A 24187-nucleotide genomic window follows, 5' to 3' on the forward strand; every position below is an offset into this window, starting at 1 on the left:
GCACAGCGCTATATGCTGCTCACTGTGCGAAAGAGTTCCTGTAGTGCTGTAGCAAGTGCAAACGCCCCAGCCCGCCAGTCAAAAACTGTGTCCCTTGTGCCTGAGCCCGCCCTATACCTCCCAATCACGAAAATTGCCATATGTACATGTCTCACGCTTACGCTATCAGTGTTCTCTTGGCTGGAGGAGGCGGAGGTGCTGGTTTGCCCAGCCCGCCAGGTTTTGACGATCGGGAGGGCGGTGGCGGAGGCGGTCTCCTACCGCCGCCGAGTGGTGTCTGAGAACCACTGCCTTCTGGCGTCTGCGGTGATTCATCTGCAAAAATGTCATGCTCAGGCTGGCTCGACATGGTGTCAACACGCCTAAGATTGGTTCTTGTCGACTGTAACATCAAAGAATCACTCGGTACTCTAGACAGGCGATTTGGCTGTACAGGCGAAATATCTCGTCTTTCTTGAGGCTGTGTCTGGTAGGTAGTCGAGCGGCCGAAGCCTGGTCTAGCCCGCATCACGTCAGGGTCTGCTGCAGGGGGGTCGCCGTAGCGTGAGGATGGTTGTCGAGACTTGATGCTTGGCTTGATTGGCTCTGGCTCATCTCGATCTGAATGTGTGGAAAGGAATGAGCGAACCGTGTTCGACCGTGACCTGTTGGGCAAAGGCCTGGCACTAATTTGACTTTGTCCCGAAGCTTGTCGCATGCCCCCTAAGCCCTGTCCAAAGGCCGACTGAGCTGGCCATTCGTTCTGTAGCTGGACGAGTGCTTCTCGGCAACGATCGTGATAAGCAAGTTGGGCCTCGAGGAACGCCGTTAAATCGTTGACGCTCTCGGCTTCAGCATCCTTGATCTCGAACATGCGTCTTTCGACGTCCGCTTCCGCCTCTTCGTACTTCATCTGCTGTGACCGGAGTTCTTCTTCGACTCTAAAGTCCTCCCTTTTCGCTTTCTGCAGCTTGGCCAAAGATGTATCGTATGCAAGACGTCTCGACTCCAGTTTCCTGCGTGCGGCTTGATATTCTTTCATCTGCACCAGGGATCGCTCAAGCGAGTCGGCCCAGCTATTAGTGGCCGCTACAATGTAAGACTCTTGAGAACGAGCCAGGCGTTCTTGTGTTCTTCCGAAAGCTAGCTGAGTGTTAGAAACTGTCCTGCCAGATGTTCACAAGTACTCACAGCTCAAACATTGGCCGTATTCTGAATCGTGCTCAAAATCCTCTCCGTGAGTGATCATGCTCCCACCCATGTATGCGATCGGAAGGGTCTTCTCCTTCTTCTCGACTTCTGTTCTCTTGGAGACGACTTTCATGTAGCCGTTCATGGACTCTGACATCTTCTCCATGCCCTTCTGTCGCAACTCCATCTCCAGCTCCAGAGCCTTGAAGTTGTCGGTGGTGTTGGTCTTGACCTCCCCTCCCATCCGCTCCCCCGCCCATTGCTTGAAACGATCGAGTTTCTTGTTGACAATCATTTCGATCTGCTGCTAGATTGACTGTTGAGTTTGTATCTGTGGTGCTATGCGGAAAGTGAGAACGCAGCAGCGGGAGTAATTCGTTTGAAAGTACACCTGCGGAACAATGGATATCTATGACAACGAGGGTGCAAGTGGGTGAAACGAGCGCAAGATGACGTTCAAGAAGTGGGCTTGAAGAATGCGTCGTATCAGAACAATAATAGCAGCGGAAACAGCGCTCAAAGATGTTTCAAAAGCAACAAAATCAAACCCGAGACATAAGTACAGCGAGAAACACGAAAACGTTGGGTGCACCAGGTGGGTTGACGTTTGATGAGGGAGTCGTCCCCAGCACGTCCCTCGGTGATCTAGAATCATGGCGCGAACCGGCTCAAGCGGCGTGGGCCAAGCGCGCTCATAAAAAATGCCATGGCTTCAATCCTGTGAATGGCATGCATTTATCCTTGTTCAATTTGGCTTATCAGACACAAGAGACACGCCCCAAAAACAGCCTGAATGAAACCTGGGGTGTTTCACGCGCGCCTCCCACAGTGAGGCTCTTCTTATGGTTGCAGACAAGGTTCTACTGGACATCTGAAGCGCGACGAAATAATCATTTTTCTGTGTCACTTCAATAGGGATCGTGCGCACGTACGTGTCAACGAGCACGGTCAGTAGAATATTTTGTTTCAGAATGACTCTTCATTTCAATACGTGCATTCGTGGCCTCAGATACGTCCCGTTCCGTACAAGCTACACAGGACGCGTGTACAGAGTCTGAGATCGTCATCGAGGAGATTGCTTGACAGATGTCGTTCAAGCGGTTGAGCCTCTCCTAATCTATGGAAGAGGAAAAGATTGTTCCACCTGCGCTCATCTAGGTGATTTGTTCGACCGAACTCTGCTCTCTTCACTTCTGACCAACACCAGCGTGACTGCTCGTAACCCATGTATAGAAATAGCAACAACGACCTTAATCCTTCGTCTTCTGGGTACCACGCAGCAGACCAGTTCTTCTGGCGGCGATGAGACCAGCTTTTTGACCTTGGGCGGCGTATCTGGAGATGGTGGAGGCTTTACCAATATGCTGGTGGTTACCACCACCGTGAGGATGATCGACGGGGTTCATGGCAACACCACGAGTCTTAGGCCATGAGTTTCGCTTGACAGCGAACTTGTGCTTAGCTCGAGATGCCTCTGTTCAGTTTATTAGCATTGCTCTTCCTATCCATGGCAGTCGAAACATACTGAGAAGTGGCTTATCTGTTCGTCCACCACCTGCAACAATACCGATCATGCCTCGCGATGAGCTTGGGATGACCTTCTTTGCGCCAGATGGAAGCTTGACTCTGGTCTTGCCCTCGTCTGGGTTGTGACCAATGACTGTGACATAGTTTCCTGATGTTCGACCCAATGTGCCCCGATCACCAGTCTTCTCCTCAACGTTCGTCACAACGGTACCTTCTGGAATGGCACCAAGCGGCAGAACGTTTCCGACAGTCAAGTTGGCGTTCTTTCCAGCGTAGATGAATTGACCAGTGTACATGCCCTCGTTTGCGATGAATGTCTCGACTCGGTCTTGGAACTTATATGGGTTTCGGAAGGAGACCTTGACGAGTGGTGCGCCTCGGCCAGGATCGTGGATGATGTCCTTCACAATACCTCGGATGTATCCATGCTTCTCGGCGAAGTCGAGTTGTCTGAACTGGGCTGGAGCCTTGTTCAATCTCGTGTGGGCAGCTGTTCGAAATTGTTAGTCGCTGTCGCAAATTCGAGGATTGATGTGGTCGTACTGAAGATAGAGCCGCGACCCTTTCTCTGGTTGCGAATGACCCTACCCATGCTGCCGAAGACGTCAGTATCGTATTTCGTGCTGTCAAATGGCAGGTACTCACACTGCAACCTTTGTCGAATGGATAAGTAAGTGTGGTGTCGACCAAGATTTCGTGGAGGGCAGCGAGGAAATCGCATGCGCCAAGATGTGCGTGCTAGCGTCGAACTAGTCCGTTTCTTGACTCGGCCGACTTGCCACCTGTAGCAAGCTTCTTGAACTTCATCTACAACTTGTGAACTCACATTCACTGCCTTCGCATCTCTACAAGTCATCAATGCCATGGGTCGCCCTGTTTATTTGCGGTCAGCATCAGGCACCCTGTGGGCCATGAATTGCCGTTTCTCTATAGAGCGGCGAGGTGCCGAAAACACATCGTCTGACAGACGCACTCAGTTGCTTCTCCTTCCACTACTCTGTTTCATGCACGACGATAACGTGGCAAGCCAACCAATTTTTACAGAGAAAACAGTGCGTGGTAGACAGGTAAGTGCGAAAACGCATAGCTTATGACCAAAGCGAACCTCGCAAGAAGCTTGGCAAGAACACGCTTGTGCCTCTTCTATGAGGCTATAGTGGCCAATAGGCATGCGACAGCACTGCCGTTGCGTCTCGAGCCCCATGGTCCAAGCAGCGGAGGCACTGGTGAGTTGCAGTATCGTTACGTGCCATGCAGGTGCGATGGACTCAAGTCCTATTGCTATGCCTCTTGCCGATGAAAGTCCCCATATTCTATAGCACGTACGAGCGTCTGCCGAGGCATCAGGGCGCTTGGAAGCAATGTCATCAATACGTTGAGCTTGGCGTGACCTGCGCGACCTCGCTCAGTCGAGTGCAAAACTTCAAAAGGGACATGGTATGTCTCAAGGTTTCGAAAAACAGGTCAAACCAAGAACTTCTCCCGGCTGGCTTTCAAGACTACTCCAGGCATCTGCAGAGGTGGGAAAACGCGCAGTTCAGCAAGGTTCTAGCGTCCCAGAGATCCTGGACCAATCAAACCACAAGGACGCATACTGAGGGCAAGATAGCCTAGAATCTGCACAAACTGCAAGATCCAGCCTGGTATGTATTTGCACTAGGCGTGGGCGCACGCTGAACAGACGAGTTAGGAAGCAAGCTGCGAAGACGAGAGCTCTTGTGGGCGGTCAGGCAGGAAAGGATTCGCAGGCAAACCCCTCATTCTGGCACAAAACGCCCAAAACGCAGAACGCGCAGGTCTCCGCAGCCGTCGTCGTTCATCAACACCATGGCGGCCATGACATCTTGCAAGCAGGTCGAGGAGAGTTAGCAGGCATCCGACGAAGAGATTCAAGGTCAACAATAGGAGGAAGAGGAGCAGCACGGGATTATCGCTGGACGATGGGTCCTGCAGCACGCGGTCAAATCGCGCCAAGTCATATCATTAAGTTACTAGTAGCCTCGAATTGATCATCATTCTTGCTTCCTCAACACTTCGCTATTGCAGCAAACCACTTTTCACACCCTCGTTCCTTCTTCGTCGCGTCGCGTAGTTTCTTCCTTCACCTTCACTGCCATTAGCACGTTACGCCCCTACAATAAATTAATATAAACCTCAAACATGGACGACTCAGACAGCGACCTGTCCTCGCTCTCTTCTGGTCTTTCAGAACCAGACGCAGAAATGGCTGCCAAACTCCAAGCAGACGTGTTAGAAGAGTCCAAGCCACCACCAAGGAAGAAATCCAAGAAAAACGTTACCGACTACTTCAAGCCTACCCCAAAAAGCGAGCGTCCTCCGACACCAGAACCTCCCAAACGCGCGCCGAGTCCACCTCATGAATACGTCCTCGCGGACAAAGATGCCATCGCATTTATTGTTATGTTCCGGTCGCGGTTCGCCGAGTGTTTCGCGGCGAGTCTACCACATTATGGACCGCAGGACATCGAACGTGGCGTTAGCAGTGAACAACCTAGCGACGATGTCGAGAGATTACTCTGCGCGTTACTGTCTTTGTGCTTGAACAGAAAGAAACCAGTCGAGCGAGGTCACTATGGCCGCGCACTCGAGGATGCAATCAGTGATTTCAAGGGCAGGCTTCAATGGCCGCAAGAGTGGGAAGGAAAGAACCCGTTGAGTGGAGGGAAGGATTTCAATAATATGACTGCTGACGAGAGGGTAAGTCGACTACACGCGGTCGCAGACTCAACCTGCAGTACATGCTATGGGCGCAACTAACAATATCTACAGCTCGTCCTTCTCAAAACACTGATCCTCTGGTCCCTCTATCACAGCGATGTGGTAAAAGACGCAATCAAGCAAGCATACAAGCAGACCAGGAAGGAAGACGACCGCAACCAGCCAAAAGCGGTGCAGCCATGGTTCTCAGACACATGGAGGCGGAAGTACTATCTGATCGAAGGACAAGAGGACACCCACTTCCGCATTTACCGTGAAAACGAGGGCCGGACCAGGAAGACAAATCAGTGGTTCAGTGTAGCCGGCACGATCGACGAAGCAAAATCACTAGCTGAGAAATTCGAGACCGAAATGCCAGGGAACCAGGGCAAGTTGCTGGCCGAGAAGGTGCGAATGGCGATACCACGGTGGGAAGCAGGCGAAGAGAAGAGGCGGAGGAAGGACTACCGGGCTCAACAAAAGGCGAGGTTTGCGAGGCCGATAGAGGGCTTTGGAATATACGAAGGAAGGACACGTGGAAAGAGGACGCGGTATAACTACGATGAGGGTGATCTGGAAGACGACTCGGATCGGCACGCCTCTGGACGATCTACGCCTTTCGATGATGGAAGGCCAGTGGTCACGAGCTCTGGTCGGCAGGTAAAGAGCAGGTTGGGTGGCATGTACGGCGAGACTATGCTTACGGATCAACGACGAGAAAGAGACTTGGCAGATACGACTGGCGCAGAAGATACAGATGATGTGCAGCTGGGCGCTAATGGTCGACCGATGCGCAAGAGCATTCCCACGAAACGTGCTGCAGATGGCGCATCCAGAGGTCGCTACGCAGAAGGACTAGAATCGGGGAGCGAAAGCGGAGGAGACGCTGAACCAAGCGGTGAGGAATGGAGCGGCAACGAGGATGAACCAGACGAGGAGTCGGAGGCTGAAGCAGAGGAGTCACAGGAGTCAGAAGACGAGCTCATGGATGAGGCGGACGGAGACAACACGCAGGAGAGCTTGGTCGTGCAGTTGAGGTACCGAAAAGGGCCGCTAACTAACGGTACGAATGGTCATCTTGCAAACAACACGAACAGCGCGATTGGAGATGCCATGGCAAGCAATGGTGTGAACGGCACTGGAGCACCGAAGCTCTCACCGCTGTCACAGGTCGAGAATGTAGGCGACGCCACAAGATTGAGCGGCACCCCCATTTCGGACGAGAGACCCTTCGGAACCAACAGTATCAATATTGGCAAGAAGGATGGCATGTCAGTGCAGCTAACGGATCCATCTACGGGGAGCAGAGAGGAGATTCGCTTACAAGCTGGGTCCGAGCTGCTAGCAAAGCCTGCTGAGATGTAGCATACGGACACTGCCTGAGGCTACGGGCTCAATAGACTGTTGATCAGAAATTTCTGTTAGTGCGAATGTGGAAAACGGCAATTTCAGATAGCTGTGTGGTTGTATGGATGATAGCATGTTGTATACCCCAGTGAGCGAGAGCATGAATGTTGCGCAGTAACGATTGAGGCACAATTAAGGATGATTATACTATTGTATGAGCCGAAGGCGTAATTCGCCATGTACATGCAGTGGTCGTTATGCTCGGTATCGATGTGATATTCCGTCGTGAATAAAATTGATTATAATTCTATCTCAATAGCTGCGCCTCTTGCTCATCTTGGATTTTTGCATATGTCCCAGGTGTGATACTTCAGCTCCTCCGTGACACTTCTGACCATAAGACTTCTCACCTTAAGCATCGGCAAATGTTCATGTACAGCTGACGTGCCTGCCTACCTTTTCGTCGCTGCAATCGAGGCCAGGAACTGGTTTACACGGCAAGCAGTACTCACAAATACACTTCCTATCACGACAGAGCATCTGCGCATACTTGTTGCACGGGAAGCAAGACTCGGTCAACTACAACCAAAATTAGGCAGGAAAGACGAATAAGGAAAGATGTAGCAACAACGTAATGATACCGCCTCGTGCTCTCACACACGCTCATCGATCGATCTGAGAAACAAATACCTCCACTCATATCACCCACCCATCCGATCATAACCGTCCCGGCCAAAACCTCCCCCGTCGCACCGCATCCCCCTCCCACTCCCAATTATGCGCAAACACAACCTCCACCTCCCCCCTCACCCCACCAACCTCAGTCTCAATACCCTCCCTCTGCACCCGCGCTAACCTCCCAATCGTCTCCTTCGCCCTCGGAATATCATAATGAATACAACACTGCCGCCCGCTGTCATCCTGCCACGTCGCGATGTCGCGCTCACCCGTGAAAAGTCGTATATCATGGCATGCATCGCCTGCTAACAGGACGAATTTTGGCGATTCCTGTGTCGAGGATGAGGAGGTCCGGATGAGAAGGTTGATGTGGCCTGGTAGGTGACCGGGTGCATTGAGGATGTAGATCGTGCCGTCGCCGAAGAGGTCGATTGTGTTTTTGAAGGGGAGGAGCGGGCGCGATGACCAGGTGAGGATTAGGGGGGTGTCTGTTGCTGCCTCAGCTTTTAGGGGGAGGGGTTTCGTGGCTTCGAGGATGGGGTTTGTGGTTGTTGGGGTGGGGAGTTCGATTGTGCGGTCTGGGGGGAGGAGATCTGGTTCGAAGAAGGAGTGCGAGCCGATGTTGAGTTGGGTTTTGCCGGAGAGGAGGTCGAGGGCGCCGGGGCCGACGATGAATTTTGTGGGGGAGGAGAAGTCCGAGGGGAGACCGACGTGGTCGTAGTGGACGTGGGAGAAGAGGATGAAGTTTATGTCGGAGGGGTTTAGGCCGCCTTTGGCGAGGGAGGCGACGGCGTCGGGGTGGGTCGTGACTGGGCTGCGGGATGCGATGTGTTTTTGGAGGACGGAGGGGTAGAGGTTTGTGTCGCGGCGGAGGCCGAGGTCGAAGACTAGGCGGGTTGTGATGCCGTCGGCGGAGCGGTGTTGGATTAGGAAGGAGAGAGATGGGACTGTACGTTTTGCTTCGTTGTCGGCTGGGGTTATGAAGAAGCGTTCGGGGAGGGTGAGGCTGCCTGTGCTTAGGGCGTGGACGGTGGCGTGGGCCATCGTAGTTGTGGTAGCGGGGACCGTCCAGTGACTTGAGAGTGGTGTATGAGCTTCGAGAAGCTAATTGCTATATGTTGTGCTTCACTTATGTATGGTCCAGACCACTGCTTATCGGATCTGTGAGACGTGTCGGTAACGCTCCCCGCACGTGGTCAGGCATGTTGCCTCCTCACCAAGCATGCTTGTATCACCATCATCGAAGGAAGTTCATATATTGAACTCCAAACCGTGTCAAGCCCTCTCTATCGTAGTCGTGCAAGCGTGTCGAAGGATGTGGGTTGAGCCGATATGTGGTTGGAGAAGCCGCGTCGGATCCTCCGCACGAGGAGGCTCGACTACTGGCATTCCGAGTTGATCCCACGCTCGACATTCGAACTGCGATATTATGCTCGAAGCATATCGAGATGCTTACTTCTTACAGCGGTGCTTGGCCTGGACGCTCGGTGGCACGAACTTGAGTGCAGCGAAAGACTGCTCAAGCTCATCGACCCTTGTGCCATCTCCATTAGTCCCAGGCTTTTCGACCTTGCCCTGACTCGGAGACGCCTTTGCACTCGATAGCTCTGCATCATGTTCACTAATGGCGGAACCTGAAGGTAGGAGCGAAGGCCGCCGTCGGTGTGCGCTGGAATCAGTCGTGGAAACTCTGCGCCGCTGTCCACCTTGAAGCAAGGAATTTGTCTTGTCGATACCTTGATCAATAATGCGGAAGTTGTATACTTTGGGAAACATATGCTTGTCGATTAGATGCAGTCGTCTTTTCTGTGGTGTGGAGCATAGCTTCTCACAGTCTTCGATAAAACAAGCATAGGTCTTCTCACCTTTAGCAGCTAGTGCCTCTCGTACTGGATTGTGGTTTTCATCAATATGCAGGGATAGATAGTGAGCAGAGGGAAAGTTCTTGCCGCAAGACGAGCAACGATAAGTATGCTCTTTGGTATAGTGAGTATCAAAGTCTTCTGCCGACGCAAATGTGAGAGGGCGGTGAGGGGGAAGGGAGCACTGCATTGTGGTAGAATTGGCAGGAGCAGACTCGTCCTTGTCGAGCCCTATGATCTTAGCAGGCGACGCTGATGCACGACGATCAAGGTCATCGTCGTCTGCAGACACATCATCGTCTTCCCGTGCACGTTTTGTCATGATCACAGGATGTCGCTCACCGACTTCAGATCTCGTGCATGAATGAGTTGCAAGGCGATTTTAGCCTCTTTCTGGCCGAGCTACTGCAGGTCAGGAGGCGTATCGCAGCGATGACTCGCCTATTCTAGCTCTTGGGCTTGAACACTGGCCGGCGTTTGAGAGGCGATCACAGTTCGTCGACGGTGGTTATGCGCATGGAAGAACATGTCAAAAGCAGAAAGCGCTGGCAGGAATAGAGCAAGAGGTGACCAATCAGAAGTCTGAAACGCGTACTATATTAGCGTAACGACCCCTGGCGGGGCGCTCGCCTAGTTGCAGTCAAAGGTGCAGTCAAAATTACAGCGCTAGCACGAAAGCTGTATCGCTGTTTACTGTTATTCACCTCCTCGTCTTCCATCTAGCATACAGGCAGGCAGCCAACCCAAACCTAGCCTCTAGATCATCCTATAACACAGACAGAACCTCTAACTTAAACCCTAGCTAACACTGACCTAGCCCCTAACCCGAGCAACTAGAGGGAGAGCAAGACTGCTTCTCTTACATCTGTAATTTCCAGCATTACCACGCTAACCTTTCCCAAACCTGTGATAGTCTTGCCAAGTTGACTGTACGTTTGACTGCAACTAGGCGAGCGCCCTGGCGGGCACTCTACCTTGTCCTTTCGCAATTGGCCGTGCCACCAACACAATATCCTGGTTCGTTGAGCGCATGCTTCGTGCCGCTTGCTGAATATCGAGTAGGCGGACGCTGTTCTCGTTGTTGCAACTTCCGCAACAGCGGCATTGCTGCCACCTCTGAATATCCAGACTTTGAGTAAGAGACGGTGGTTTGCAGGTCATACCACAATCGACTATCCGCTGGCACGTCTTGGAGGAACAATCTCTGAGACATCTGCCATCATCCGGAACATTGTGCAAGTTTAGGATGATTGTTTCTATCAACCGACAATGAGCACGGCTGTCATCAGTCAGCACCCTTGACAATCCGACCTTTCACTTTGCAAATTGTCCTGGCTGGCATTGGAACCTGCCAACGCCTGTCAATCACAAACATGGCAATGCTTGCCTCCAAGAGCCCGTATGGCGCCCCACTGAGTGGTGGCCACAAATTCCCTCCCAGGACCTTTTCAGAAACCTCTCTCCGAGCACAACATTCGGCTACCGCCCTCCAAGACAACCATTTCATGTCTCCAACCACCTCCGAGTTCTCTGATGCCTCTGACGGCCTGGACTCGGTCCGACGATGGGATGAGAAGAAGGTCGGGGAGTGGCTACGGTCGATCAGGTGTGGTCAACATGAGGCTATCTTCCAGGAAAACAATGTTACGGGGGATACCTTGCTGGAGTTTGATCAGAACTTATTGCGCGACATCGGCATTAAAAAGATTGGGGACAGAGTACGCATAAATGTTGCTATCAAGCAGCTAAGAAACAGATCTATGGCCGCGAAGACCAGGAGAAACCAGGAGGCCATGGCTGCGCTCGATGCCTTGAATTCGACACCAACAGATTCTCCAAGAACACAAGCCCGCCCAGGCAACAAGAGACTGGACAACAATGGTCTGAAGAGCAGTTCCCGCCCATCATCTCCATTGGCAGATACACATCTTGGAGGCCTGCGGTCGAAATACGCTGCTGTCGCGAGTCCAGCAGAACAGTCCAAACGGGAAGCTGGTCCTGGGTACTTCACTGGCAGCCAGCCTAATTCAGCCAATACCGTCAACGGTAAGAGGCCAGAGACTCCTCAAATTGTGGTGCAGCACTCTATCAGCAAAAGCCATCTCAGACAGAACTCTAGCATCGATGGCCTGACACCTGGTGGTCTACCGAGTAACTCTCCCGTTATCAAGGTTGTGCATAACGGCGGCCAAACAAAAGTTGTCAATGTAAAGTTCTGCAAAAACTCGGACGAGGTCACCATGACCGTGCTGCGGAAGTTACTGATACCTGAAAAGCATTTCCGGAACTACTGCTTCTATGTCCTTGAGGGCCTCGAGCCAAGACGAGACAACTGCCGGCGACTTTCCGATGATGAGTTTATGGCTATCTGTGGCGATGCTTCGAGGTCCGAGAGGAACAGGCTCATGCTAAGGAAGATCAACGACGGACTTCCAGACTTAGATGAGGTAAAGAAGGCTGCCAAGCTCGCAGGTGACGAGAACCAGGCAATTCACATGAATGCTCTTCACAACACAAACATGAGAAACCAGATCAAATTACAACAACTTACAGGCGAGTCTTGGTCGAATATTCAAGCACCACTGTCTCCTGGTCCAATGAGCGAGCACCATCAAAACATCCTTGCCCGAGCAGATGAAATCGAAAGGCAAGAAACAGCAATCTCACAACCTCGGAAGAGCGATGAAGCTTCGAAGCTGCGAGCCTTCTTTGGTGCTAGACCTCCAAGCGAGATGATCGTGAACGAGCTTACCACTTATTTCCCTGGCCATCAGAAAGAGGAGATTGAGAAGACCATGAGGATGTCTGTCCGAAGGTCACAACGGATGAGTAGAGCTGCCAGTCGGCTGAGTGTTGTCAGCAATGTTAGTATGGCATCAAGTCTGCGAGACGCGCCGCCCGTGCCAGCTATCCCGAGTATAGCAGACGCATGGATGACCAAGCCTGGCGAAGCTGGCATCGGCGCGAAGCCTCGGCCGCTATCCGTCTCGAGGTTCCATACCTCATACAGAGACTCAATTGCTTCCTCGTCTCTATCACCTCTCCACGAAACACCAGAGACACCAGTCACACCAATCGAAGCAAACAGAAAATCCTACGTCTCCTTCGCTGACAACGACTCGCTCCACCCCGACAACCGCGTAAGCTACTTCGACGAATCCCCCCTAGCCAGCGAGAACCTCAACGAACGCCTCAGCATGATGGTAGCCGAAGACGGCGAAGACGCCGACCCCGAACTCGCCAACTTCCTCCGCGGCAACAACTTCGACAAAAACAACTGGATGAAAGGCGACCTAATCGGCGAAGGATCCTTCGGCAGCGTCTACCTCGCCCTCCACGCCATAACAGGCGAACTCATGGCCGTAAAACAAGTCGAACTCCCCGACGTAGGCAAAGGCACCGAATCCGACAAAAAGAAACAAACCATGGTCAACGCCTTAAAACTCGAAATCGAACTCCTCCAAGGCCTCCACCACCCCCACATAGTCCAATACCTCGGCACCAGCAGCGACGAAACCCACCTGAACATCTTCCTCGAGTACGTCCCCGGCGGCAGCATCGCAGCAATGCTAAAACAGTACAACACCTTCCCCGAACCTCTAACCCGAAACTTCACACGCCAAATCCTAGACGGGTTGTCCTACCTGCACAGCCGCAACATCATCCACCGCGACATCAAAGGCGCCAACATCCTAGTCGACAACCGCGGCGCCGTCAAAATCTCCGACTTCGGCGTCAGCAAACAAACAACATCAAATCTCACCAACCCATCCACCCTCTCTGACACCACCGCAAACGCCCCCACGGCCCTCAGCGCCCCCGGAAATCGTACTAGTCTCCAAGGCTCCGTCTTCTGGATGGCGCCCGAAGTCGTCCGTCAAACCGGCCAATCCATCAAATCCGATATCTGGTCCGTGGGCTGTCTGATTGTAGAGATGTTTACGGGATCCCGACCGTTCCCGAGTATGACTACTCTCCAAACGCTGTTTGCGGTGGGGAGTCAGAGTCAGAAGCCGGCTGTGCCGGAGGGGGCGAGTCTGGATGCGAAGAGGTTCTTGGAGTTGTGTTTTGAGGTTGATCAGGGGAGACGGCCGTCTGCGACGGAGTTGTTGAAGGAGGCGTTTTGTGGGGCTATGGTTAATATGGGCTAACTGCGGGATGAGTGATGGCACGGAAGGAGTGATGGATGGGACGAAGTGGGTGGGTGTGAAGTGATGTGTTGAGTGCTAGTAATTTGCTAAATATGGGGATCTTGCTGGCTAAGGTAGCGAGCTCTCTGACTGAGTAGATCAGATGTTATCTACGAAGATGAGATGAGACGAAACGAGACGGGATAAGATGCATGGCAACACTAGAAGAGCTTGGATGGAAAGGAGTAATGCGGTGTGCGGTGTGTGGTGTAATATGTACATTAAGATATCTCATGTCTTCACGGCCGGCTGTATATTACTCGGTATTGGGTACAAGCAAGAGGAGATAGACAGAATCCTGATATTGCTTCGAACATAACTAGTCTTAATTTCAAGTACGGATGATCTGCAGTGGTGCCTCGTATATCCCGGATTTTCGACGAATAACTCGAGTGCTTGTACACTGCAATAGACCAGGACATTCAAACTCACGATTGAGAAGATCCTAGTGGACGGATCCTCGAATTCGTTCGGGAGAGTACCTGCCTGAGAACACGAGGTGTAGTGTGCTGTGCTGTGAAGTAGTGCTTCCAGTGTTCAGCTGGCCCAGTAATCATGTGGATATTAATCCAGGCAGGACTCCGTGTCGGGTGGGTATTGAAGGGTTCTAGATATCTATCTAATACAAAAACCGTGAAGCCGAGTTGAACATGAGATATGAACTTTTATGGTTCACTTCAAAACCAGGGGTTATTCAGAACCGTCGCTATGTTTATAATCCCACGCTCTATCATGGTATTCCTCCAGTCATCGCCGTCTTTGACGCTCGGCATGTACGTCTTTACGTCTTCGTATGCACTAGCTGCTACCGACACGTGGGCTGCGGCTTATTGACGTGCGGTTGCGGGCCCCTTCTCCAGCCTCAGGCGTGATGCTGTCTTTGCGCAAGCCTTGCGGTGCGCGTGGCGATGTGTACAGGCCTGGTGGAAGTACATGGTTCGTCGATGATTCCATTTCTGCCAGCAGTACCATCCTAGTCCACCTCCTGGCTCGTGAATTCTGGTAACCTCTTGCTGACTTGTTCCCATGTCTCGCGGCCGCGAACTAGTGCCTCGATGGTGTGGCAGATGTCTTCTTGACTAGCCCGTACCTGTTTCGTGCTATCTCTTTCTCTCAGCGTAATCGTCTTGTCCTTTACGGTCTGGAAGTCAATTGTGATACCGAATGGTGTTCCGAGTTCGTCGTTTCGTGAGTATCGCTTACCGATCGAGGCAGATGAGTCATCGATGCTGTTCGCAATGTCAAGATCGTCGAGCGTTGAGGTGAGTTGTCGTAGGAAGGGCTTGAAGTCTGCGTGGTTCGACAATGGTACGATCAGGACTTTTATGGGTGCGATGAGGGGTGGTATGCTGAGGACGTTTCGGGCGCTGGGCTCGTCAGTCGCTTCTGCGGATTGGCGCGTCCAGAAGGTGTGTTCAAGGAGATGGTATAATATTCTGCCGATACCGAAGGATGGTTCGATTACGTTGGGTGTGTATTCTCGGACGTGTTGTGTGACTTCCCGTTGTTCGATTGAGATCAGGTCTTTCTCTAGTTCTGTCTTGCCGTTGCCGATGGAAGGTGTATCAATTGTGATTTTGCCAGAGTCTTTCAAGTCGAGACTCAGCTTCTCCCTCATGTCTTGGGAGAGTTCTTCTACTGCAGTCTCAACTGCTTTCGCGTCTTTTCGGAACTTTGGGCCGAGCTTCTTCTTGTTGAGTTCTATCTGGTATTCTTTGAATTTTCTGGGTTCTGGTAGGTTCTCTCGAACGACAAGTGGTGCGCCGGTCTTCTTCATGTGCACGGTCAAGTCGTATGCTGATCTGTCTGCACAGCCGACGCACTCGATCCAGCCATAGGAGCCGTAGAGCTCAGCGTCCCAACAGTCAGCGGCGTAATGGGCCATTTCATTGGCCATGTGTTGACGGAAGCGGAGTTTTGAAGGGTCAATGCCGAGCTTGAGGAGGAAATCCTGGATGCGGACAATGAAGTAGCCCAATGTTTCGTTGTCGACGACCTTGTTAGCGACAGCCTCACCAATGGTCATGACTTCTGTCTTCTCACTCCCAGCTAGCTGAGTATGTCTATTCAGGAGAGTGAGTTTTGTATCCTTGATGTCTTCGAATCTGTCGTGCTTCTTGCCAGCCTCTGGATCGACGTAGTGTTCTATTTCAGCCATGAGAAACTCTCGTACTCGCAGAAGACCCTGTCTCGGGGAGATCTCGTTTCTGAAAGACTTGCCGATTGAGGCGGAAGCAAAGGGCATTTTCTGCTTGTTGAACTCGAGCAGTTTCTGAAAGTTGAGGAACTGGCCTTGAGCAGTCTCTGGTCGAAGGTAGCCGTTTGGCTTGTCGGCACTGGGGCCGATGTAGGTCTGAAACATGAGGTTGAAGGGCTTGGGAGGATCGAGGTCGACGCCGGATGTTGGGCCCTTGATCTCGAACTTCTCGATCAGCTGCTTGAAGCCCTCACCATCATAATTGTCCAGCTTGGCTAGAGTCTCGTTGTATTCTTGTGCCACGGCATCGTCCAGCTTCTCGATCTTGACATCCTTGATCTTCTTCTTCTTTTGGGGTTCATCTGGCTTCTCGACTTCTATGGTCTTGCCTCGGGCGTCCTGGTCTGCCTTCAGTCTTGCGCCGAGTACCTGCTTGATCAAATGATCTGTTCTGAAGATCTCGCCGGTCTTGGGGTCCTTGGACATGAAGTCTGCAAACTTGGCGACATGGCCGGAGGTAACAAAGACAGGCTCGGGGGTGATGATTGTGGTATCGACCTCAAGCATCTTCTCCTTCAGCACAAAGTGTTTCCGCCATAGGTCGACGAAGTTGGATTGTAAAGCTGTGAGAGGTGGACCATAGTCGAACAGACCCTTCTCACCGCCATAGATCTCAAAAGATGGCATGTAGAAGCCAGTTCGGCGTAACAGTGAGTCCAGCACATCTCGATCGAAGGGTTGACCAGTCTTGGTCGTTGTGGTAGCCATCTTGTCTTCCTGCAGTCGCACTTGCTTTGTTTTCAGTAGAGGTCTGGCAGTCGCGAACGCTCTCACACGAATGTTCGAGCTGAGAAGTTTAGAAAATGACTGCATTCAAGACTGCCCTCCACAGAAAAATGTCGATAATAATAATGTTTACATGACTCCTCATGCAAGGCAGTTACGGTCGCTACAGCATGTGCCAAATCTTGCAGTCCCCGCTTGCCGATCGGTCAAAAAAAGTTCCCCAAGATAGTTTCTGGGCCTCAAGTTGATGTTGCTGACTACTTGAGCCACCACTACGCAGCTTTTGTAACCACGACACTCAAATACACAAGACATTGAAGCGTCCAAGATGGGATCGAAGCCTCTGCGACTGCCGGAAAAGGCCGCATTACCGTTCAAGTCTACAAACAAGGCGCGGCGACAGCAACTACATGTTAACCAGAAAAAGGCTCGAGATGCGCTGAGAAGAGACGAGAGGTTTGCTAGGAAGAAGGCGGAATCAAACAACCCGCGACTGCGCGAGGAAAGGCTGAAGACCAATGTCCCGCAAACACTCGACACGAAGCGCAAATGGGATGAAGTTGCCGATGAGCCTGAGGATGGCGGTTTGGGTGTGGCATTCAATGTAGAGAAGCTGAAGAGACGGAAGCTCGCTGAAGAGCAGGAATTGCTGGATGAGGATGTGCTGAGCAAGGAAGATGCGGAAGACGACAGCGATCATGACAGCATGCTGGACGAGGAAGAAGATGAAGCTCAAGACGCCGACAGCATGATCGGGTCTGATGCCGAAGACCTGGAACCCCCGGAAGATCCAGACGCTGAAGACGCATTACCTCCCATCTCTCAGATACGCTCGGTGACAGCAAAGACAAAGGCACGAGCGTCTTCACCTCCTGCCAGATCGACCACTTCGACGAATTTGTCCTTAGCACCGGCCGCCCTGACTAAGAAGTTCCCGACCTTATTCTTACCGCCGGACGAACAGCCTCCCATACCGAAAGTTCTTGTTACTACCTCCATCAATTCTACACTACATCACGAAGCAGAAACACTCGTCGGTCTACTACCAAATGCGAAATATGTGCGGAGATCGTCCCATAGATATGGCCACAAATTCAGCATAAGAGAGATCTCTGCATTTGCTGCCAAAAGAGAATACACTACACTCGTAGTGCTAGAAGAAGACCTGAAAAGACCATCCGGCATGATCATGGCCCACCTGCCAATAGGTCCAACCTTTCATTTCACCATCACAAACTGGTATGAGGGAAAATCCATCCCAGGCCATGGTAGACCAACCAGCCATATACCTGAACTCATCCTGAACAACTTCACCACTCCGCTAGGCCTTCTCACCGCCCACCTCTTTCGCTCGCTCTATCCCTCAAATCCTGAGCTGCAAGGCCGTCAAGTCGTTACTCTGCACAATCAGCGCGACTTTATCTTCCTGAGGCGTCACAGATATGTCTTCCGCGAGAAACGTGGTTCAGAACGATCAGTCGTCGGTGCTGATGGCAAGGAGATGAAGGGTGTCGAGGATATACGAGCTGGTTTGCAAGAGCTAGGTCCTCGTCTAACTCTCAAATTGAGAAGAGTCGACAAGGGCATACAACGCGCCAGTGGCCAGGAATGGGAGTGGAAGGGCAAGACCGACCGAGTCAGAACAAAGTTCCAGTTGTAGGACTGCCCGACAACTACTTCAGTTTATATACGTGCTCATCTCCCTGCACGAAATAACAGATTACGAATGGCCAAGATCATGTTTCGACAACGGCCATGTTCCGGCAAAAGTTGTCGACGAGTCTTGAAGTGCATTCGAACTTCCGGTTCGTTTCGAACTGACCCACGACACGCTTGTACGGTACGTACGTAACAGCTCGCGGCGCCTTGTCTATCCAAATCAAGTCTGGTCTGCGGAAAGTCAATTTCGAAACACGCTACGATTCATGCGCTAGGGTCCACCGTAGTTGAGTCTAGTCATCTTCCACGATTCTCAGCAATGGTATGATCTTCCGTTGAAAGCACAAGATGGACAGTGCGAGCAAAGTAAATGATTTGCTTGAGGGCCAACATCAGCCGCAGAGCAATCTCACATTGAGACATGCGATACTGCCAGTACTGGAGACGAACCGCCCCAGATAAGGCACCCTACTGAACGAGCGAACCCACTTTTCAACCTGACGAACGCCTCCTCCACCCCTGCTCGGTGAAGCATCACAAATTTGTCTCCGCCAGTCATATCGGTATGAGCCAGCATGATTAATTTTTGGCACGTCGCGTCAACAAGGTTGTGTTACCAAGCCATGAATATCCTGTCTTCGCTTTCGTGCCCCTCGTGCCAGTCACACAATCTCCAACATCCTCTGTCTTCACCTTCTGCTATTGCTTGGAGTCCTTGACTCGTCCCTTCGTTCGTTCTTCGTCTTCTCTGATCAGACCCGTTCGCAGTTTGCTCTTCGAGCGTGCTTTCAAGTCCAACCTGGTTACTAGCACAGACTGAGCAACGGCCTCCGAAACAGCATGCTATTGCTTCTGCCCTTCATCGGGCTCATCACCTCTGCCTTGGCAACAGGCTACTTCACAAACCCAGCCGGAAATGATGGCTCTCTCACCGTCAAGACAGGCGACACGATCGACATCTCATGGACCAACATTACTGACTACGACATCTTCTCTGTCGGTTACTTCAGTGGCAGCAACCAGACCATAACATGGCTCATCTCGGACAGCAGTTCGCAGCCCACAACCTACAGATGGACAGTTGATGCAGTCGCCCAAGGGTTCAACCTCGCCGAGAGCAGTCTCTTCGCTTTCTACGCCTGCAAGGATTACAATTTCGGCGACCCTTTCGTGAGCTCATACTTTATCATTAGTGACGATTCGGCTTCCTCATCGTCATCGACAAGCGTAGAAGCCACCTCAACAACTTCATCTACATCGAAAAACACCGCAACCGAAACGAGCAACTTACCATCAATAATAACTCCCTCGAACACCCCAACAGACACAGGCACAGCCCCCACAGCCTCAGCAACAGGCACCACCGTCCCCGCCGCCGCAGCAACAACAGCTTCCAACAATACCAATATAGTCTCCACCTCCTCATCCGACCTCAGCACAGGCGCCAAAGCAGGAATCGCCGTTGGCGTCATAGTCGGCGTCCTAGGCTTCGCAGCCGCAGCATTCATGTTCTTCCGTCAACGGAAGCAGAGACAACGCTCTGCGGTAGTCCCAGGTGGGTCAAAAAGTGTGACTCTTGAGGCGCCGAGTGAGCCTGGTACCAATGCTGGAGAAAACTCAAGTGCGTACGAGAAGGCGCAGATGAAAGCGGCGCAGGACGCCAAGTATGCGGCATACACACCTGTCCATGAGGCGCCCGGTAGTTCACCTGGTGGTCATGATGAGCCGGTCGAACTAGGATCCGGGACTAGAGATGACGATGGAAGAGCGGAGTTGCCGAGTGTGAATGAGCGATAGCTTTTGACTTGAGAATCAATATATCTGCTGCTTCAAGCCAAGCGAAGTCCCTAACTCCTCGAGCTCAAAGTGCAATCCTCGCAGATGTCTCAACAACGCCCAGGAATCCTGCGATACTTCTGAGAAGTTCCATCTTCCCACCTCCGTGCATTCTTGTGCCCACCTTCTCCACAACTAACGTTCAAGCAAGACCAGATAACGTACTCGTACTTTTCACAGCCGGCCGACGAAATGTGGCCACGTGATGGACCACAAAGATGCACGTGCGATCTACCATCCACCGACTGGCACCCCTGCCATAACACATCAGCAATGTCGGCGGCGCTGCCCTTGTAAACGTGAAATGTTTGCCTACAAGACAGTAGGACTGCCAGTCACCGACGATCTATTCAGCTCCACAACCAGATGGATCATAGCTCCTCAGGATGCCCGATCACTGCGCTCACCTAGAAGGTCTGGGTGGCAAGAAATTGGCCATGCATAGCACCCACAAAGTCACATCACGAGATCATTTACGTCGTCTATGCATGCTACGATGCGAGAGCAGGGTATTGTGTACCGACTGAGAGTAGTCAATGAACTATTGATGATGAATACCCTAGTGGCTACTGTAGCCTCGTGGGTGTTGGTGGAAGCTTATTTACTCGCACGGTGGTGGCCTGAGCCATCATGTCATAAACAGAAGCGGCTTCCTGTTCTATAGGGAAGGCACGGACAGATAAAACTTCAAGCATCCATAGATACTGGCAAGCGTGACTGACTAACTGATCCTGATACTCAGACGACGTAATCAGTCCAACTGCAGACTTATTCGCGAGCGGACAAAACTATACTAAGTCTGCCTTCGTTCCGCACGCCCGCATGAACGGCACGCAAGCACAGCCGTATGACAAAGTAGTTTCTGACCCATGGCACAATCAAGTATTAGAGCAGATCGGCGACGATGCGGCCAGCAGACATCGTAGAGACGTTGTCCACGTAGAACGATACACACTTCCTTCTAAATCGAACTCTAGTACTCATCGTAACGTGTTCGTATCATTGACCCTCTCTTCACCAGTACAGTCCGTCTACATCCGCCGTCACAGCGTCTGCTAGCACCCACTCATACGCCTGCATACCCAGCTCAGCCCAGTTTCTGTAAGCTACTCACATCCACCCCCTCTCCACAACCTTCCTCCTAACCAACGGCCGCACCCCAAGCACCCCAAAATACAACGCCACAACCGTCCCAACCAACTGCACCTTCTTAAACCCCCTCCCAAGCACATCAAACGTCTGACTCGGCGCAACCTGCGTCCCAAACACATCATGTCCAAACGCAAACACCATACTCGTGCTCTCGAGGAGCGTCGGAGCCGTCATGATAGAATTGATACCCATGACCTCACGACTATGCGAGAGGAACTGCTGCGGATTAAGCGGGAGGGACGGGTCATATCTGAATAGACCCTCTTCGATCTCTGCGGTTGTTGGATCACGGTCGATGGGTCGTCGTGCGTCGAGGATGTGTCGCGGGATTGAGGCGATGGCGTGCGAGTGGGGTAGGTAAGCGAGGAGTTGGCGGTTTGTGATTCCTTGGGCTGTTTGTGTCACTGTGAGATTTGCGATTGGTTCTGTGAGGACGAAGGCGGCGCTGATGACGTGGGGTTTGGTTGTTGCGTCGGGGCCGAAGGAGGAGTAATTTGTTTGGGACGAAAGGGCGCCGCGATCGTTGGGGAGGGAGGATTCGTAGAGTTCGGAGATGATGAGTTGGGGGGTTATTGCGTGGGTTGTGGGGTTGGTGGAGGTGAATGTGTAGGCGAACCAGTTCTCGCTTATTATGGTTGAGATGGGCGAGGTTGGGAGGAGGCCTGGGTGGGAGGAGGTGTGGAGGATTGTGCCGGTTACGGCGTCGATAAGGTAGATTGTTAGGGTTGTGGAGGAGACGGCGGTTAGGAGGGCGAGGTTGGGTGTGAAGTATTTGTAGAGGACTGAGCGGTCGCCTAGGACTCTTCCGATCGAGGCGATTGGGTCGTGAGCGGGTCTTGCAGTGATGTCGACGATTTTTGCGTTTGGTGGGCTGAATGTCCAGGTTTTGCTGATTGTTGTGCCAACTGTCCAGCCTGACACCGCGCCTGACTTGTCTATGGTCATGACTGTGTTGCCTTCATCGGGTACTGATGGAGCTAGGTCGGATGCAAATTGTGGTGTGCCGTCTTCGTCAACCTTCAGGATGGTCGAGGCAGGAGAGCCAGGCAGCTCAACCAGTCGATTGACCGGTGTGGAGCCTGACTTGTTCTCGATCAGCTGGCCAGTCGTGGCGTTGACTACGATCACTGACCCCTCAGAATTGTACATGGTAATCCGCCCCTCTTGTGTTGCCAGAGAGCGAACTGTAGACTCAGCAGGAAGTACAGGTGACAGATCCGTGTGCCATTGGAGCTTGCCAGTAACACCACTCACAGAGAACAGCTTATTTTGTTTTGTCTTCAAAATGAGAGACTTGGTGCCAATAAGGTTCTGTCTAGCTGTGACCTCGTCGTTGGAAGAGCCAAACATCTTTTGTGGAAGCTGCATCAGATATGCAGGCAGGTGTCTCAACTCCGTAGCATGTCGATAGACTCGATTGACGTAAGCAGTAGCAGGGTCGACAGAGATCTCTTCCTGGAGTTCCTGCACAAGACTGTCTGCCGCAAGATCATCCGACCAGGCGGCCATGTCTGCATATGCTAGCATTTCGGTCCTTGACCATTGAGTGTCACCATTTCTGATCATATACCAGCTTCCCTCAGGTGCGGCAACAGCTACTCGTACAGCGATATTGGCAACATCACGGCTCGCAACCTCTGCTGTCGCAGAGACAGGTTCGCTGGACGAGGCATAACCAACGCCGAGCTGAGTTCTTGTCCACCGGCCAAGATGACCATGTGATTCAGAAGAGTACACAATCACTTCCGTGCTTGTCACACGAGTGAAGAACACCTTCTCTCCGTTCGTACTCGCAGAGAATGCGCTAGCCTCCTGAGTAGCTGGCAATGAGTATGCTCGTGTTGCCTCGCCCGAAGCAGTATTAATGTGATAGACTTCTGCCCAGTGCCTAGTAGCTGTTTGCACATGTGCGAGGAAGTGAGGCAAAGCTTTGGGACCACGCGCATAGTGCACCTTCACCGACAAGACATCTTCTGTTTTGTCTTCTAGTGTAACAGTAGCGACCTTCGTGTTGCCGAGCACATTCAGCTTCAGGGTCTTGTAAGGCTTGTCAGACGTGATCATGAACGGTGCAGCTGAAGATGATCCAGCCACGAGCTCGCCGTCGAACGACACCGACTCTGCGTCAAGGCTGACAGTGTACTCCTTGATCTGTTTTCCGGTCGTCATGTCGAGCACAACGACCTGGGTCTTCTGCCCAGAGATAATGCCTGAGGACTTTGTTACATGGTAGACATGCTTCGGTGATGTTGCGATCGAGACCACGGCGTCCAGCTTTGCACCGAAGTCACTGTGGCGCCATCTCTCGCCAGAACCATCACCTCCAAGTCTCGACACAACATATCCGCCGCCCTCCTTTTGTGGTTGAGTCAACAGGATCACATCCTGAACTGCACCATCAGTGCTGCTCCCAAGCACAGGAACTGCCTGCAGGCCGATAGCCCTCGACCGTCCTTTTATGCCATGCGTCCATACCAACCTACCATCCGAGGCATCCCATGTAGTCACTGTCTTCTCAAATGCCGTTGTTATCTTCCCATCGTCCTCCCCAGCTATCAAATATGCATCTGTCGCATTTTCTCTAGGCTGACCTGCGATTGCCTGCCTCCAAACTAACGAGCCATCCCGAGGGTTAAGAGCGCCTAATACAGCCTTGTCGGACAGAGAGTAGAGGAGCGCAGCGTTGGAGGAGGAATCTGGCTTGTGGAAGAAAGTGGTGTGGGGTGTTCCGAGAAGTGCTTGGTGGAAGTCGATGTTGAAAGCTTCGTCGACGTATATGGAATGTGCAGGGGCTATTGCGAGTGCACTCAGGAGTATGCCATACCACCGCATGCTGCCGCCGATATGAGGGTCTCTGCAAACATATGCCTAGCGACACAAGTCTCGATACATAGATTGGTTTAGCACGGATATGTCGCTAGCGACAGACGACCACGCCAAGATTACCTTTTGAGGAAAGGCTTCTGCTTTAGTGTGGTTTATCTGAATTAATCGACTCGTGTGCTCTGTACTATAGTCTTGGTCTGCTAGTACCAGTGTACATCGTCCCAATCGTTATCAACCGG

The 24187-nt window shown here is 52.1% G+C and overlaps 10 protein-coding genes across 10 annotated transcripts; 4 read left to right on the forward strand and 6 right to left on the reverse strand.

The window, feature by feature from the left end:
* Window positions 1-157: 157 nt before the first annotated feature.
* On the reverse strand, window positions 158-1465 carry PMZ80_002657 (uncharacterized protein; the record flags this gene model as incomplete). The annotated part of the gene is made up of 2 exons (XM_064871089.1): window positions 158-1122; window positions 1171-1465. The coding sequence occupies 2 exons, from the start codon at window positions 1463-1465 to the stop codon at window positions 158-160; spliced, it is 1260 nt and encodes a 419-aa protein (XP_064733542.1).
* A 955-nt stretch (window positions 1466-2420) lies between these two features.
* Window positions 2421-3289, reverse strand: RPL2 (60S ribosomal protein L2; the record flags this gene model as incomplete). Its single annotated transcript, XM_064871090.1, has 3 exons — window positions 2421-2644; window positions 2696-3187; window positions 3241-3289. The coding sequence occupies 3 exons, from the start codon at window positions 3287-3289 to the stop codon at window positions 2421-2423; spliced, it is 765 nt and encodes a 254-aa protein (XP_064733543.1).
* Window positions 3290-4857: 1568 nt separating this feature from the next.
* On the forward strand, window positions 4858-6780 carry PMZ80_002659 (uncharacterized protein; the record flags this gene model as incomplete). Its single annotated transcript, XM_064871091.1, has 2 exons — window positions 4858-5415; window positions 5488-6780. 2 exons carry the CDS (start codon window positions 4858-4860, stop codon window positions 6778-6780), a joined length of 1851 nt encoding a protein of 616 aa, XP_064733544.1.
* A 699-nt stretch (window positions 6781-7479) lies between these two features.
* On the reverse strand, window positions 7480-8484 carry PMZ80_002660 (uncharacterized protein; the record flags this gene model as incomplete). The annotated part of the gene is made up of 1 exon (XM_064871092.1): window positions 7480-8484. The coding sequence occupies one exon, from the start codon at window positions 8482-8484 to the stop codon at window positions 7480-7482; it is 1005 nt and encodes a 334-aa protein (XP_064733545.1).
* Window positions 8485-8892: 408 nt separating this feature from the next.
* PMZ80_002661 (uncharacterized protein) lies at window positions 8893-9624 on the reverse strand (the record flags this gene model as incomplete). Its single annotated transcript, XM_064871093.1, has 1 exon — window positions 8893-9624. The coding sequence occupies one exon, from the start codon at window positions 9622-9624 to the stop codon at window positions 8893-8895; it is 732 nt and encodes a 243-aa protein (XP_064733546.1).
* A 1051-nt stretch (window positions 9625-10675) lies between these two features.
* STE11 (ATP binding) lies at window positions 10676-13453 on the forward strand (the record flags this gene model as incomplete). The annotated part of the gene is made up of 1 exon (XM_064871094.1): window positions 10676-13453. The coding sequence occupies one exon, from the start codon at window positions 10676-10678 to the stop codon at window positions 13451-13453; it is 2778 nt and encodes a 925-aa protein (XP_064733547.1).
* A 1012-nt stretch (window positions 13454-14465) lies between these two features.
* GRS1 (Glycine--tRNA ligase 1, mitochondrial) lies at window positions 14466-16457 on the reverse strand (the record flags this gene model as incomplete). Its single annotated transcript, XM_064871095.1, has 1 exon — window positions 14466-16457. The coding sequence occupies one exon, from the start codon at window positions 16455-16457 to the stop codon at window positions 14466-14468; it is 1992 nt and encodes a 663-aa protein (XP_064733548.1).
* Window positions 16458-16803: 346 nt separating this feature from the next.
* On the forward strand, window positions 16804-18135 carry RPF1 (Ribosome production factor 1; the record flags this gene model as incomplete). The annotated part of the gene is made up of 1 exon (XM_064871096.1): window positions 16804-18135. The coding sequence occupies one exon, from the start codon at window positions 16804-16806 to the stop codon at window positions 18133-18135; it is 1332 nt and encodes a 443-aa protein (XP_064733549.1).
* Window positions 18136-18974: 839 nt separating this feature from the next.
* PMZ80_002665 (uncharacterized protein) lies at window positions 18975-19931 on the forward strand (the record flags this gene model as incomplete). Its single annotated transcript, XM_064871097.1, has 1 exon — window positions 18975-19931. One exon carries the CDS (start codon window positions 18975-18977, stop codon window positions 19929-19931), a length of 957 nt encoding a protein of 318 aa, XP_064733550.1.
* A 1149-nt stretch (window positions 19932-21080) lies between these two features.
* On the reverse strand, window positions 21081-23954 carry PMZ80_002666 (uncharacterized protein; the record flags this gene model as incomplete). The annotated part of the gene is made up of 1 exon (XM_064871098.1): window positions 21081-23954. The coding sequence occupies one exon, from the start codon at window positions 23952-23954 to the stop codon at window positions 21081-21083; it is 2874 nt and encodes a 957-aa protein (XP_064733551.1).
* Window positions 23955-24187: the final 233 nt, after the last annotated feature.

The sequence above is a fragment of the Knufia obscura genome (genome assembly GCF_036327395.1).
Source record: "Knufia obscura strain CCFEE 5817 isolate CBS 148926 chromosome Unknown scaffold_2, whole genome shotgun sequence".
Taxonomy (NCBI): Eukaryota; Fungi; Ascomycota; class Eurotiomycetes; order Chaetothyriales; family Trichomeriaceae; genus Knufia; species Knufia obscura.